Source organism: Chiloscyllium punctatum, chromosome 19 (genome assembly GCF_047496795.1).
Source record: "Chiloscyllium punctatum isolate Juve2018m chromosome 19, sChiPun1.3, whole genome shotgun sequence".
Lineage (NCBI taxonomy): Eukaryota > Metazoa > Chordata > Chondrichthyes > Orectolobiformes > Hemiscylliidae > Chiloscyllium > Chiloscyllium punctatum.
Genome location: NC_092757.1, coordinates 82,280,961 through 82,297,259, shown reverse-complemented (window position 1 = coordinate 82,297,259; position 16,299 = coordinate 82,280,961). Strand labels below are relative to the sequence as shown.

Here is a 16,299-nt window from a genome sequence, read left to right as displayed (position 1 = left end):
TGAATATGGCTGCCACATTGGTACAGAATTGTCTCTTTATCATGGTGTATTTTATCAGGACTGTAATAAATGTGTCCCAAGATAACAACTAGCATGGCAATTCAGTTTAGTGTGGTCTGTAAATGTCAGCGGGTGCTGTGGCATGGTGTCTCTGAATGACTTAAAATTTTTCAGATGCAAGGACCTTTTAGGATGTAATTCAACAGAAGGGATTCACAGAATTATTAAGACTAATTGTAAATCCTTGCACGAAAAGTAACTTGAGGTATCCTAGTATTGTTAATTCAGATTTTGCCAATTTAACTCTTTGCTAGACTTTCTGTGCTCTCCTACTTTGAAAGATCCTAAAATCTGGAGTGCGGATCCTGGGCCTTGCTGGGCAGCTGTTAGTCTATCAGCTGTCAGAAACCTTTTGGTCTGAGAACTCCGTCATTGCTTTAAGTATTCATTTGTACAAACTTCAGAGCAGGAGTTGGCAACCAACTTAGTGGAGTGGATGCTCATCACAAAATGAACTTTTGGAGCCATGTAAGTTTGTATCACCAAATGGTGCCCTTGTCCACCAAATTTTAGGATAGCTTTCCTGTATTTTTCAAATTTCCAACAAAGCCCTCCTAATTTTGTTGATATCTAAATTGTGTGGTGCCATCTTGTTTCTTTGCTTCCAGTATGTAGAACTGACAAACATTGTACTGGTATGCAATAAGGAATGTCCATGAAACTGCAACTGAAGGAATAATTAAATAATTTGCTTTAAAAATGCTTGTATGTAAATGCTTAGAATGTAAAAAAACTAAGACTTCTGGGTTTAACATGGCTGGGTCCATTTGTTCTTCAACGTTATGGTTTTAACTTGTTCTTTTATTATTTATCATGTAAGTGCTATCATTTACTAATGGAAATTTTCAAAATTGAATTTGATGTAAGATACTTTTATTCCTTAAACCACACGTACCGGGTACTGTTTCCAATAAAATAACTGCCAGAATTTAGAACTGGATCTAGCAGATCGTTCTGAAATTGGTTAAATTGGCCACTGATTATTCTAATTACCACTTTCTATTTGCATATCATTAGTCTTTGATATAAATTATATTCAAAAGAATAATTGCCTGCAAGGCCATTTCACATAATTGAAAAAGCTGATTTTGCTCTCATTTGGATCCCAGCATAACAATTTCTGATAATACCTCAGTTATTACTTTCTCAGTTTATATCATGGAACAGTGCGCAATAGAATCAATTATTCAGAAAGCTCGTGGATTATCCTGCTGAGTGGAAATGAGAGAATGCTCTATCAGCAAATAACTCTGCAATTTGTTGACACCAATTTTGTATTCCCCTGATAGGTTTGGGACTATGAGACTGGAGATTTTGAGCGTACCCTGAAAGGTCACACAGACTCTGTACAAGATATCTCCTTTGATCAGAATGGCAAGCTGCTGGCATCCTGCTCTGCTGATATGACCATCAAGCTTTGGGATTTCCAGAGTTTTGAATGCATTCGGACCATGCATGGTAAGTGTTAATTTCCTTATTAGGGTGTGGGGGGTTGCAGGTGGCAGTCCTAACAGCAGAAATGTCCTTTTTATCTCTTAGATAAAAAATAATTTTTGCCTGTAAATTGCATTTCGATTGGAAATCGACTTCATAAGTATAATAGTGAATTTCACTCATCACTGTCAAAAATAATAATTTGAAGACCAAGGAGATGTTTCATGTGCCGCAGTGCTTTTGGCAATGTTTGAAACAGTGATCATATTTTAAGGTGAAGGTCTACTCAAGTAACCTGTATGAGGTTACTGCTTGAAGCTGCATTTGCATTGACATGATGGTTTATTGTAATATTCATTTACTGTTGTTTAACACTTTTTGAAATGGCATAAGTCACTGTGAGAAAGTAGTTCTGGTGTCATGTCCTGAACTATATTTCTTTTCTGCAAGGTGACCCCCTCTCTCCTTAAGATACAGATCCTTCAGAAACTGTATACAGTTTCAGCAAGACTTTCCTCTATTTTTGTACTCGCATTTCCTTCTAAATAAAGGCCAGTATTCCATTTGCCCTCTGTGTTATCGAAGTACCTGCAGTAGCTTTTTGTAATTAATACATGAGGACTCCCTAACCCCTCTGTTGTTGCTTTCTGCTATCTTTCTCCATTTAAATAATTTTCAGCTGTTCTGTTCATCCCAAACTATGCAGTCTCCCTGTCTCACTGTTTTTTGCGCACACATTTAATATCTCGCCTATGCAAGCTCTTAGAGACATCCTCACCATTTGCTTTCCCACCTATTTTGTCATCCACAAGCTTGGCCCTAGTGCTTTCCTCATCCATGTCATTGATATTTTATTGATATCTACGCAAACAAGCTCCCGCTCCCCTTCCTGATCACCCTCGCCTCTGCAAATAATTGTGTCCCTACCTGTAATCCTGTGGCACTCGACTAGTTACAGATGGTTAATCTGAAAATGCACTCCTTGTCCCAGCTCTAATCGGATAGCCTGATTTCTGTGTGGTCTCAACTCTAATGTCTGCTTCTGAAACCCTTAACTCCCCTTGACTATGAAAAAAATCTATCTTCACCCTGAAGACTATGTACACTCGGAAAATGATTTCTTATCTAACTAAAAAGCAAAACCTCTTATTCTTGAATGAGTCCCTATATTCTCGTCTCTCACAAGAAGTATTCTCTTGAAATCAACCCTGTCAGATACCCTAAGGGTATTATGTTTCAATAAGATCATATCATTCTTTTAAAGTGCAATAGCTAAAACCCTGGTCAACCTATTTCTTCATAGAATAACTGTTTCATCCTAGGGATTGATTGGGCCATCGTGTCTGACATATTTCTTACACAGCTTATATCCTTTTTCAAATAAGGAAACTAGAATTATCCATGACATTGTGTTTTTTTGAAAGATTTTGTATATTTGCAATTAATTTTTCCTACTTATTTATAAGACCGTAATATGTCAAAGCAGATGTAGGTTTTTCGGCCCATCAAGTCCACTCCACTATTCAATGAGATCATGGCCATTCTGATCTTTTATGTGAACTTTATCCCCATGCCTTGATTCCATTACTGATTAAAAATGTCTATCTCGTTCATGAAATATATTCAAGACTGAGCTTCAGTAGGTCTCTGAGAATTCCACAGATTCGTGACCCTCTGACAGAAGAAGTTCCTCCTTAGTTCTGTCTTGACGATGAGAATATGTCCCACAAGTTGCCCATTGAGTGCAAGCCAACCTATTCAACTTGTCGTCACAAGGAAATGCTTTCATACCAGGATCAACCTTGAAGATTGAGAGTAGAGTGGTACCATTGTTTACTTGGATTTTAGTCAATCCTTTTAAGTTTCTCCCTGGGAGTTTAATTGGTAAACTTTAGATCACATGAAATTCAGGGTGATCTTGCCAGTTGGATACAAAAATGGCCTATCGGTCAGAGACCGTGTAGAGGGTGGTTTTTCAGACTGTAGGCCTGTTCTGGGTTCGTTTTTGTTTATCACGTATATAAATTTGGATGAAAATATAGGAGGCATAGTTAACATGTTTGTGGATGACACCAAAGTTGGTGGTATAGTGGGAAAAGGTTATCTAAGACTACAAACTGATCTTGATCAATTGGGTCATTGACCTGAGGAGTGGCTGGTGTGTAATTTGGATAAAAGTGAAGTATTGCATTTTTTGTGAAACAAAGAAAGACAGGGCTCAGTTAATGGCAGGGCCCTGTGTAATGTTGTAGAACACAGACATAGATTCAGGTACATAATTCTTTGAAATTTGCATCACATGGAGACAGAGTGATGAAGGAGATGTTTGGCGCACTTCATTGTTCAGACATTTTTGAGTCTGAGTTGGGACTTCATGTTGAGGCTGCAATAGGACATTGGTTACGCCTCTTCTGGAGTACTAGTACAGTTCCGGTCACCCTGCTGTTAAATTGGTGAGGGTTCAGAAAAGATTGACCAGAATGCTTCCAGGAATGGAGCGTTTAGGTTATGAAAATAGGTTGGATAGGCTAGGACTTTTTTCACTGGAGCAGAGGAGTTTGAGGGCTAACCTTGTCGAAGACTATGGTGACTTCGAATGTGTTTATTAAAGTGTAAAAAGTATAGCTAAAGTATTTTGGGATATATCTGAAATTTCTAAGACAGTGAAGATTTTTCAAAAATTACTTGAAAAATTTATTCTCCTGGGCACGGTAGTGCTAAGAATATTCTGAATGCAAGGAATCTAAGTAGAGTGTGCTCTAGTTTCTTGATGCATTTTGTAAGTTAAATACTTTGTGCACGGTAGTTACAAGTAATGGAACTACGCAGGAGAAGAGCGAAAATGTTAAATGTGGGCATCATTTACGAGGGCTAATAATGAATCCAGTTAAATTTTTTTTCCTTCAGATTTTGTCTGTATTGTTACATAATTGTGGCATTTTGCGTTTTTTGATCCTACTCTTAAATCTATTTGCTTTCAGGCCATGATCATAATATTTCATCAGTAGCTATCATGCCTAATGGAGATCATATAGTGTCTGCTTCAAGGGATAAAACCATGAAAATGTGGGAGGTGCAAACAGGGTGAGTATCCAAAGAGTGTACATTCACATTAATTTCAACTTTAAATTTAGAAACATTATATTTTAGGCACAGTTGTAGATAATCTGCTAATTGAAGACAGTGTAGAATTTGTCAGGTGTGCAGTTTCTCATTAAGTTAATGTTTCTTCTGAAATGTACTCAGACGGCTTGTGTGTTTGTCCTGGAAAGAACTTTGCAATATTATGATGGAGTAAAGTTGCTAGACGAATGTAAATTGTCATTGTAAGTATTTGTGTAGCAATTTTCTGTTTATTAGCTTCATTCATGTAACAAAGTTTAATCTTCACACCATACTCAAATCACTTGATTATCTGTTGAAACTGTCTGCCTTGAATTCCAGCAGCACAATATTTTCTGTCAAAATTCATGGCTTATTTTGCAGTTATTCCTTAGTTTGCATACTGAAATAGGTTCATTCAGTGGTATATGAGCTTTTTAATATGTTGACAGCTAAATCCACTTCATACTTTAAACAGTGCTCAGTGAATTTGTGTGGAATATTAGGTTGTTTTTAGGTACTGGTTGTACTGTTTGATTCAGTTTTTTTTGGGGAATGAATGGTCATTGTTCGAGTTAGTCACTTGACTAACTTTAATACTATCTTTTCAATAAAGACACAAGTCATTTTGGCTGCACTTTGCAAAAAAAAAGTGATACCAGTACCTCAAAGTGCAGGAAAATAAAGGCATTGAAAGCTTTTTTTTTAAGATTAGATTACATTACATGTGGAAACAGGCCCTTTGGTCCAGCATCTAATATTTGTGGGTAATTTAAGTAACTTGATTTTGTCTCTGTATTAATGGGTACCATGTACTGTCAGTAATTAGTGTTTTACAGTTAAAATATGTTCATTGTCGAGGTTGATGTCTGGAATAGGACTGTAGCTAAGACCAAGAGCTTCAGGAATTTTCTTCTACGTTGCCAAGCAATAAAGGGCAGGGAGAGATTTAAAATTCAAAAATATTTTCTTGGAGTAAATGTTTCCTGATGTAGAGTTAGTGACGTGAGGTTGTCAATATAGAACTACAGCAGTGAGGAGATGGGTTAGAGGAAAAGTGTGTAAGCAATGAATGCTTTGCTGAAGGGTGTGATTGAGGTACAGACTTTTTTTGCATCTTTTAAGGAAAAGTTTGATTATTTGAAGTGAAATACATTTATAAGCTTTGTGGTAGGGAGGGGCATTTTTAAGTTATTTTTAAGCTGATTTATATCAATGACATTTAGTGAATTTTAAAATCCCTATTGGTGATTTGGATTTCTTGGCTCTGGTGCTGTACAAAATATTACTTTTAGTATTTGAACTTCCTATGACTTAGATATTCACAAGATGTCTTGTAGGATATTGAGAGCTCTGCTGCTCCCACTCAATTAGTTCCAGCTACATGGAAGCTAAAAATTTTTTTTATTTCAAAGGGGACTAAGTTAGGTGTCAAGTTGCAACCTTTGACAAAGTAGATCCAGTTTGGATGCTTTCTTATAAACCACAAATTTGATTAGTTATTTACAGTGCTGTGACTAAAGTTTCAAGAACTTGGATAGAATACGTTGGGGGCTCATTCGATTGACAACTTGCTGAACATGAAACATAAATGTCAAAGACTTGAAATTATCTATTACTTACCTCCTTGGCTTAATCAGGGCATTTGATGAAATCCCTGAAGAATAAACATCAGAATGCATATGTTGAAGAATATTCCTAAACATATAAGCAGAAACAAAGAGCTGATGGATTTCTCTTGCTATAATTCTTAGTCATACCTGTAACTTCTTGCTCACAGTTATTGTGTGAAGACTTTCACGGGACATAGAGAATGGGTGCGCATGGTCCGACCCAACCAGGATGGTACTCTGCTGGCCAGCTGTTCCAATGATCAGACTGTCCGTGTATGGGTAGTAGCTACAAAAGAATGCAAGGCTGAACTTCGAGAGCACGAACATGTTGTAGAATGTATTTCCTGGGCACCAGAGAGTTCCTACCCAACCATTTTGGAAGCAACTGGATCTGAGGTAAGATCCCTAGAGTTGGAATTTGCATTAAGTTTAAGATAGCTTAGCATCAATTCTTGAATAATCTACGTTGCATTGTGAGGAAATGTGAAGTGTAAATGTGACCCAGAATCTCTCAAATTCTGATAAAAAGGTGGTGGCTGGCAACACATTTGGTGACCTCAGTACAGTTTGACCAAGTGATGTGCAAGGTCGAAATAGATCAAAACATTTGAATTCTGACATACTTGTAATATTTCAAATTCAATTTGCTCCATACTGTAATAAAGCCTGGTGTCTGACCGATTACAAGTATATCTTTGTGTTTGTCTTCTGCAAATTGGATTGAGAATTCCCAAATTAATTCTGAGATTGAAATAAGTAAATTGATTGCATTTGCAGTCAAGAGATTTCATTGTGGGATTGATCTGTATTAAAGGGCAGTTTTTAATGGAACAGTATGGAGTTGATGAAGTTCTTGTTTCTAAAGTTTAAAGGGCTTAATAATTGAGTTTCTTTTGTTTTCTTCTTTTAGTGCATCAGATTTTTACAATAATGTAATCAGTTACACAAGGGCATGCACCCGTTTTCATTTGAGGGCAATGTTACGATCACTTTGTCAGATATGATTGGCAGCAAGTGACCTCTGACTATGGACTCTGTAGCTTTAATTGAGCTTGGGACAAGATGCACCAATAAAGCCACCTTCCTAAAAGCTTTCTAAATTACTTGAACCACAGTTGTCTCACTAACCAGCTTTCTTTTGGATTTTTCTGGAATCTAATGTTTTTAAAGAGACGAAAGTTGTATGTTTTCATTTCTTTCACTTTCGGTTGTGCTAACTTTTACGGTTAAATTTTGTTAGTGAAGTGAGGATGCTCAGCTGAATGAGGCCTTTGTATGTGCAGCATTGCTTTTCAAGCAATGAATCTTTGACTTCGGCTGTTAGTAGAACTCCTAAGTGGGTGTGAGGTTGGCTGTGTTCTATTAACGAGTCTGCTTTCCTGATCAAGGTTTTTATTGGTTGAATGAAAGAGCATACATTTTTCAGTCATTTTGCAATTGGCTACCAAACTTGCAGATTTTTAAGTACCTTACCTAAGAAGTTGCGTTTCAAAGTTATAATAGTTTCAGCTGGGTGATAGGTCAACTTCTAAGGCAAGTGATTTTCCATCTGTGGTCACTGAGTAAGAGTAAAATCTCTTTTTAAATGTGCTGCATGACTTGGTGTGCAAGAGAATTCTGTTGGCTTTGAAGCTTGCATCAATTAGCTTGAAATACATTTGTGGCAGAAATACTGCTTTGAGTGGGAATATATCCCCAAAGCTTGGCTAGAAGAGAGACTTTGTCAAAATTAAAATAGCTAATGACTGCATTTCACTATTTTGTTAATTAGTATTGAAGATGTGCATACCACTTCAAAAGCTACTTATATAATGGTTCTTTGATCTTTTACAAAGCGCTTTAAATTGCAAATCAGCAAAGTAGCTCCAATTCTGTTTGGAAGCCAACTGCCAGTTGTAGATGACCAACTAAAAGCCTGTTTGAATGTTCTCTCGTTAGCTTTTTGAGCTTCATACAAATGCCATTGTGAAAAGTCCACTCTCTTTTATGTACCTTCTGCTATAAAATCCACTGGTCACATGTCAAATTAATCCACTCAAACAGAATCTTACTGTAGGCAAAAAAGTTTGATTTGTTTTAAAATTATGGCTGGTGGACCTTGAGCTATAATTCGCTTAAACCCAAATGATCATAGATTCATAGAGATGTACAGCTTGGAAATAGACCCTTCGGTCAAACCCATCCATGCCGACTTGTTATTCCAACCCAATCTAGTCCCACCTCCAAACCCTTCGTGTTCATATAGACATGCAAATGCATTTTAAATGTTGCAATTGTACCAGCCTCCCCTTCCTCTGGCAGTTCATTGCAAACACGTACCACTCTCTGCGCGCAAAGGTTGCCCTTTTAGATCCCTTTTATATCTTCCCCTCACACTCTAAATCTATGCCCTCTAGTTCTGGACTCCCCCAACTCAGGGAAAAGACAGTGTTTATTTATCCTATCCATGCTCCTCATAATTTCGTAAACCTCTATAAGCTCACCCCTCAGCTCCAGGGAAAACAGCCCCAGCCTGTTCAGCCTCTCTGTATAGCTCAAATCCTCCAACCCTCGCAACATCCTTGTAAATCTTTTCTGAACCCTTTCAGGTTTCACAACATCTTTCCAATGGGAAGGAGACAAGAATTGCATGCAATATTCCAACAGTGGCCTAACCAATGTCCTGTACAGCCGCAACATGACCTCCCAACTCCTGTACTCAATACTCTGACCAATAAAGGAAAGCATACCAAATGCCGCCTTCACTATCCTATCCACCTGCGACTCCACTTAAAGGAGCTATGAACATGCACTCGAAGATCTCTCTGTTCAGCAACGCTCCCTGTGACCTTGCCATTAAGTGTATAAGTCCTGCTAAGATTTGCTTTCACAAAATGTAGCATCTCGCATTTATCTGAATTAAACTCCATCTGCCACTTCTCAGCCCAATTGCCCATCTGATCAAGATCCTGTTGTAATCAGGGGTAACCCTCTTCACTGTCCAATACACCTCCAATTTTCGTGTCATACGCAAACGTACTGACTCTACCTCTAATGCTCACATCCAAATCATTTATGTAAATGACATAAAGTAGTGGACCCAGCACCGATCCTTGTGGCACTCCACTGGTCACAGGCCTCCAGTCTGAAAAACAACCCTCCTCCATCACCCTCTGTCTTCTACCTTTGAGCCAGTTCTGTACCCATTTGGCTAGTTCTCCCTTTATTCCATGAGATCTAACCTTGCTAACCAGTCTCCCATGGGGATCTTGTCCGATGCCTGACTGATCACATCTACCACTCTGCCATCATCAATCCTCTTTGTTCTTCAAAAAAATTCAACCAAGTTTGTGAGACATGATTTCCCACACACAAAGCCATGTTGACTATCCCTAATCAGTCCTTGCCTTTCCAAATACGTGTACGTCCTGTCCCTCAAGATTCCTCCAACAATTTGCCCACCACCGACGTCAGGCTCACTGGGATATAGTTCCCTGGCTTGTCCTTACCATCCTTCTTAAACAGTGGCACCACGTTAGCCAACCTCCAGCCTTCCGGCACCTCATCTGTGACTAAAGATAATAGAAATATCTCAGCAAGGGGCCCAGCAATCACTTCTCTAGCTTCCCACACAGTTCTCAGGTACACCTGGGGATTTATCCACCTTTATGCGTTTCAAGACATCCAGCACTTCGTCCTCTGTAATATGGACATTTTTCAAGATGTCGCCATCTATTTCCCTAAATTCTATATCTTCCATGTCCTTTTCCACTTTAAATACCAATTCAAAGCACTCATTTAGTATCTTCCCCCATTTTCTGCGGCACCACACAAAGGCTGCCTTGCTGAACTTTGAGGGGCCCTATTCTCTCCCTAGTTATCCTTTTGTCCTTTAATGTATTTGTCAAAACCCTTTGGATTCTCCTTAATTCTATTTGCCAAAGCTATCTTGTGTTTTTTTTTGCTCTCCTGATTTCCCTCTTAAGAATACTCCTGCTGCCTTTCTACTCTTCTCAGGATTCAGTCGATCTGTCCTGTCTATATCTGACATATGCTTCCTTCTTTTTCTTCACCAAATCCTCAATTTCTTTAGTCATCCAGCATTCCTTATACCTGCCAGCCTTTCCTTTCACCCTAACAAGAATATACTTTCTCTGGATTCTCGTTACCTCATTTCTGAAAGCTTCCCATTTTCCAGCTGTCACTTTACCTGCGAACATCTGCCCTGAATCGGTTTTTGAAAGTTCTTGCCTAATACCATTCAAATTGGCCTTTCTCCAATTATAGAACTTCAACTTTTCAATCTGGTCTATCCTGTTCCATCCCTTTTCAATCTCATAAAATTCTGGTCGCTGGCCCCAAAGTGCTCCCCACTGACACCTCAATCAACTGCCCTGCCTTATTTCCTAAAAGCAGGTCAGGTTTTGCACCTTCTTTAGTAGGTACATCCACATAATGAATCAGAAAATTGTCTTGTGTACACTTAACAAATTCCTCTCTGTCTAAACCCTAAACACTTTGGCAGTCCCAGTCTATGTTTGGAAAGTTAAAATCCCCTACCATAACCACCTTATCACTCTTATAGATAGCTGAGATCTCCTTACAAGTTTGTTTCTTAATTTCCCTCCAACTATTAGGGAGTCGATAATACAATTCCAATAAAGTGATCATCCCTTTCTTATTTCTCAGTTCCACCCAAATAACTTCCCTGGATGTATTTCCAGGAATATCCTCCCTAAGTACAGCTGTAATGCTCTCCCTTATCAAAAACACCACTCCCCTCCTCTCTTGTCTCCCTTTCTATCCTTCCTATAGTATTTTTATCTTGGAACATTAAGCTGCCAGTTCTGTCCATCCCTGAGCCATGTATCTGTAATTGCTATGATATCCCAGTCCCATGCTCCTAACCATGCCCTGAGTTCTTCTGCCTTCCCCATTAGGCCCCCTGCATTGAAATAAATGCAGTTTAATTTCAGTCCTACCTTGTCCCTACCTGCCCTGACTTTGTTTGACTCGCTTCTGTTCTCAACTGTCCCAGTCTCTGATCTCTTTCCTCACTATCTCCTGGGTCCCACCCACCCACCTTACTAGTTTAATTCCTCTTTAGCAGCTCTAGCAAATCTCCCTGCCAGTATATTAGTCCCCTTCCAATTTAGGTGCAATCTGTTCTTCTTCTACCCCAAAAGATATTCCAATGATCCGAAAAATGTGAATCCTTCTCCCATACACCAGCTCCTCAGCCATGCATTCATCTGCTCAATCCCACTATTCCCGTCCTCACTAGCTCATAGCACCAGGAGTAATCCAGATTTTACTACTCCCGAGGAACTCCTTTTTTAAATTCCTGCCTAACTCTCTCTAATCTCCCTTCAGAATTTCAACCCTTTTCCCTTCCTATGTCTTTGGTTCCAATGTGAACAAATACTTCATTCTTCTCTAGTTGCACCGCCAAACAGGTATCAATAAACTCATGGTGCCTTAAAAATGTTAAGGACCTGATTGGTGCTGATGATGAGCTTTTCCCTTCAGTAATTTCAAAGACATCAGTCAAGTTTTTGAAAGGGACAACTTCAAAATGTCATTGTTTGAGAGTTATTGAGAATTACACCATTGCATCCATTGATCAGTTTAATGTACTTTCTAATATGTCATCCAAGTCGTTAATTATCAATACAAATCTACTAGAAGGGTAAAGTAATTGCCCACCCCTTATCTGAGTGCAAAACGGAGGTTTTTGTAAAATTTAACTGGGAACAATGGTTTGAGGTTGGTTCAAATGTTTGCTAGTTCTAAACATTGACATGTGAGGTTGACGTTCTTTGGTTCAGATAAGAGCTTTTTCTAAAGAGCCTTCCTTTGTTTCGTTGAACTCAGTTTTGTCTTCTGAGGTTTCAGGAAATGTAGATTTTTACTTCAATCAGGATTTTTGCACAGCTATTTTAACTGTGCAAAATCAGCAGCACCTCTTCAATTCTGCACATGAGCAGAATAGTGTTGAAATGCCGAGCTGTTGTCAATAAGTGTACACTTCCCTGTGGGGTTCATTGTTGAAATGCCCTCAATCAAGTAAAACTAATGAAAATTTGCCCTCTATGCCATTAGACTTAATGTAAAAACGCTTGACAAGTTGCATCTTGTTGTCAAATGTAAAGGTTTTTACCAGGATAATTCATCAGTAGACTTTCTGCTTCGAATAACCTAATATATTTATTTGTAGAATGCCAGATTTCTTAAGGTATTATGATCTAGTTCATGTTAATATTGGTAGAGTCTGATCCCAAAGTAAAACCTGGCTTGACAGACTGTGGGTTCATTTTTGCTATTTGTTCAGTGGCTGACCACCAGAGTTACATATCCACAAGAGGCTGCCAATCCACTTCAATCACAAAAGGAAAACAAAAAGCACACACTACAATCTACAAGTATTATTTGAAACTAGTAGAAAATGAGGATTGCAGATGCTACAGATCAGATTAGAGTGTGAGATGCTGGAAAAGCACAGCAGGTTAGGCAGCATCAGAGGAGCAGGAGAATCGATGTTTTGGGCATAAGCTCTTCAGGAATGAAGATCTTATGCCTGAAATGTTGATTTTCCTCTGCTGCCTGACTTGCTGTGTTTTTCTAGCACCACGCTCTCAACTATTGTTTGAAACTATAGTGAATCAAGCATCAAATGAAGATCCCCACCTTTTTAGCCGTAGCCTTTTGAGGTTTGAGTATTTTGTAACATTCACTTAGTCTCCACTCCTTATTCAGTTGGCATGTCTGCAATTGGTTTTTGAAACCACCTTAACTTCTAAACACTTTTTCAGAGCAAGCATGGTTTTCTGAATCCTCTCCTTCCTGGAGTTTTTGGCTTCTGGAGTTTAGCTCCCCAGCCGCTTCCCACACCCCCCCCCCCTGTTTTTGGAGGACTGCTGAATGAACAATGACCTTTTTTTTCCCCCTCTGAACCTGTCCACTGCTTTTCTGCAATGAACTTGATTCTATTGCTGTTGTCCTACCACGTGTAATATGGAAATATAAATCAAACTTGATCATCTTTCCACTTTAGAACCTAAATTCCAAAATGATAATCTACTAATTATTTGCTCGTGAAGAGGGTGGGGCTGAGATGAAAAGCCAAATTAGATTCCCAACAGTATGGAAACAGGCCCTTCGGCCCAACCAGTCCATACCGACCCTCCGAAGAGTAACCCACCCAGACCCATTTCCCTCTGACTAATGCAGCTAACACTATGGACAATTTAGCATGGCCAGTTCATCTGACCTGCACATCTTTGGAGTGTTCGAACCTCAGACATTTTTGAAGTCCCGACTTTTTCCCTGGGAGTTAGGCTCAAAAATTGCTAACTTATGTCATGCCCACTTCTTAATTTAAAAAAAAGATTTCAAGAGGTCTTGCAATTGGTAATACTCTGCTATTGTTGCCTTGGGGCTCAATTCCCAGAATCGTGTCTGAGTTGTGGTCCACCATTTCTGAATCTGTCCGAAGTAGTACTCTGGTGCGTGACATTGCCCAAACATCATGTACATGATTTCCTGTAATATAAGACTGAGAACTTTGGTCGTTGTACAAGGAGTATAAAAGCATTGTTCTTAACTGTAACTTCCTCACTCTCAAATGTTTCATATCTTACGTTTCTTACTGTAACCCTAGTTAGTTGATCTTACCTAAAGAAAAGTATGCTTTAATCCTAAATCATCAGTTTACTGTATCTGTAGTGTTAGGATGATGCTTGAGATTTTGGTCAGAAGAACTGGAGAAAAAGAATTAAGTTTTTAGACTTGCCGAGTGTGATTACTTTAAAATAAACTATTGAGAGTTCACTTGAAACCTTTTTTAAAAAAAAACAAGACTACTTGGGACAAGCCATGACTGATAATAGCTGCTTGTTTTGAAGATCTTTCTGGGACTGTGTTTGAACATTAGCTTGATTTTTAGCTGATTATGCTGCATTTAGGTGACTGAGTGGGCAAGAGGATTATTGGGAGGCAGCCATCCTGTTCATCTTTAGCATGAACATGAAAGTATTGTATGAAGCCACAATCTTGAGTACCTCTTTCTCGTAGCCCTCGATGATTTTGAATTTGTTATAATACAATCCGTTGAGCACTCTATCACCAAGGTTGCAATTATTTAATTGCTGTCCTGTTAGATGATTGAGATCTGGACAACTAATTATACAGACCTTCTACAATTTTTAACATGTACTTCAGTCAGAGTCATAGAGCTGTACAGCATGGAAACAGACCCTTGGGTCCAACTTGTCCATGCCAACCAGCTATCCTAACTTAATCTAGCCCTATTTGCCAGCACTTGGCCCATATTCCTCAACCCTTCCTATTCATATACCCATCCAGATGCATTTTAAATGTTGTATTTTGTACCAGCCTCCTCTATTTCCTCTGGCAGCAGCAAAGAACCCATTCTACTCAGTATTGTAGATTTACAGCAAGGTTACACTTAAATATTCTGCACTTGTCTGGTCCAGTGCTGTGAGCTCTCCAACACAGATTCCTCCAAAGTCAATGTGAATTTCGCTGTTAATCTTTCCTAGATTCACTCTGATGTCCAGAGATGTTAGAACTCGCAACAACAAAGGTAGTAACTGTTTAGATTCACTGCTGTATCAGACAGCAGTGTAAGTTTCTTTCTCTCACCATGTGGCCACTGCCTTTGTATCTCTTCCTCCTTTTTTAAATTATTGTTTTGATCTTCTTTTCCCCAAAGTTCCACAACAATTGAACAGCATATAAAATGGTAATTGCTCTTGGAATTTGAGGAAATCACCTTTCAACACTTAAAATACCCCAAAGGAGCAGCTCTTAGTCACAACTTTTTTCAGTCCTTATAAGTACAATATGAAAAACTTCAACCTCATGTCTCTTATTAGCAATATTCAGTTGCAACTTGGTATATAAATGCATGTGATTTATATAGTTTTTTTTAAATGGATCTTTTGGCAAAAATACCAATGACTCCTGAACCACCTCTATCCACCACTTCTGAGCCCTCCAGTGCTTCTGTGCTGTCACATTGTTTGCCTCACAGTGGCACTGGATGAATTGTGACTTTATCCACCTAAATGCTGTAGAGGCAATAGTTTGTCATCGTCTTTTGACTTATGCCAACAACTGCATCCAGCTCCTAGGCCACTGTCTGAGGTTGAAGCAAACCCCTCTCAACTTTTCCAATCTAATATCCTGTTCATTACAATGGACTCCCAGCAACTTGAATGTATAGATAGTGGAGACCTGAAAGAGGAAATGCTAGATGTACACCAGTCAGCTTTTATGGAAGAAGAACCTTGGTTGATGACCCTAAACTAGTCAAGATGCTGCTCGACTTACTGGGTATTTCTACCACTTGTTTTTATCACAAACATACCATGTCACAGCTGAAGTTCCTATTCCTTTTGTTCCTCCACTCTTTATTTCTTCAATGCTTGATGGCCAGCCTACATATTCTAGTTTCAACTCCACCAAAGATTATTACTTACCCATACCTGTCCTTGTGCACCTAATTAAGTTTATCTATGTAACCCATGTATCATCATGTCTACTCATATGGAAAGATGTCTAAGACCATGATCCTATCTCCACTGTCATGTGTCCCCCTATGGCATCGCTTCCCACTCTTGATTACAGATGCTGTTGTATACCACATTATCAGAGGCAGACATTCATCCACGAGAGGTTCCCTCCTCTAAATCTGCTCATTGAATTCCTTTTGGTCCCCTTTAAGATCCTGTTGTTAGACCAAGCTTTGTAATATCTTTTAATGAGGAAGGCAAAATCAAAACCTAGAATCAGTTATGTTCATGTCATGGGCCTAGAACTGGATAAGGAAAGAATAGTTCTTTTAACAACCATTTAGCATCTAAAAGTACTTTACAGTCAAAGGTATTGTTGAAGTGTAATAAATAAGAAATGCGATAGCAACACTAGATTCCCACAGCCAGCCATGTGACTGTCAGGATTTTGTGATGTCAATTTTAAGGATAACTATTGACCCGAATCCTGGGCATAAAACCCATTCTGTCTTTTGAAATAGTGCCATGGAAACATTTGTGTACCCAAAAGCAGGTGGGTGGAACCCCAGTTTTAA

General features: G+C 38.8%; 1 protein-coding gene across 3 annotated transcripts in view; it reads left to right on the top strand.

Moving 5' to 3' along the window:
* Positions 1–16,299, top strand: part of LOC140491537 (lissencephaly-1 homolog) — an 86,133-nt gene that overhangs the window by 58,338 nt on the left and 11,496 nt on the right. For all 3 annotated transcript variants that reach the window (XM_072589858.1, XM_072589859.1, XM_072589860.1), the window contains 3 exons: positions 1,350–1,518; positions 4,476–4,578; positions 6,377–6,605. In XM_072589858.1, the coding sequence (XP_072445959.1) occupies positions 1,350–1,518; positions 4,476–4,578; positions 6,377–6,605 (501 nt within the window). The remainder of the gene's footprint in view (positions 1–1,349; positions 1,519–4,475; positions 4,579–6,376; positions 6,606–16,299) is intronic.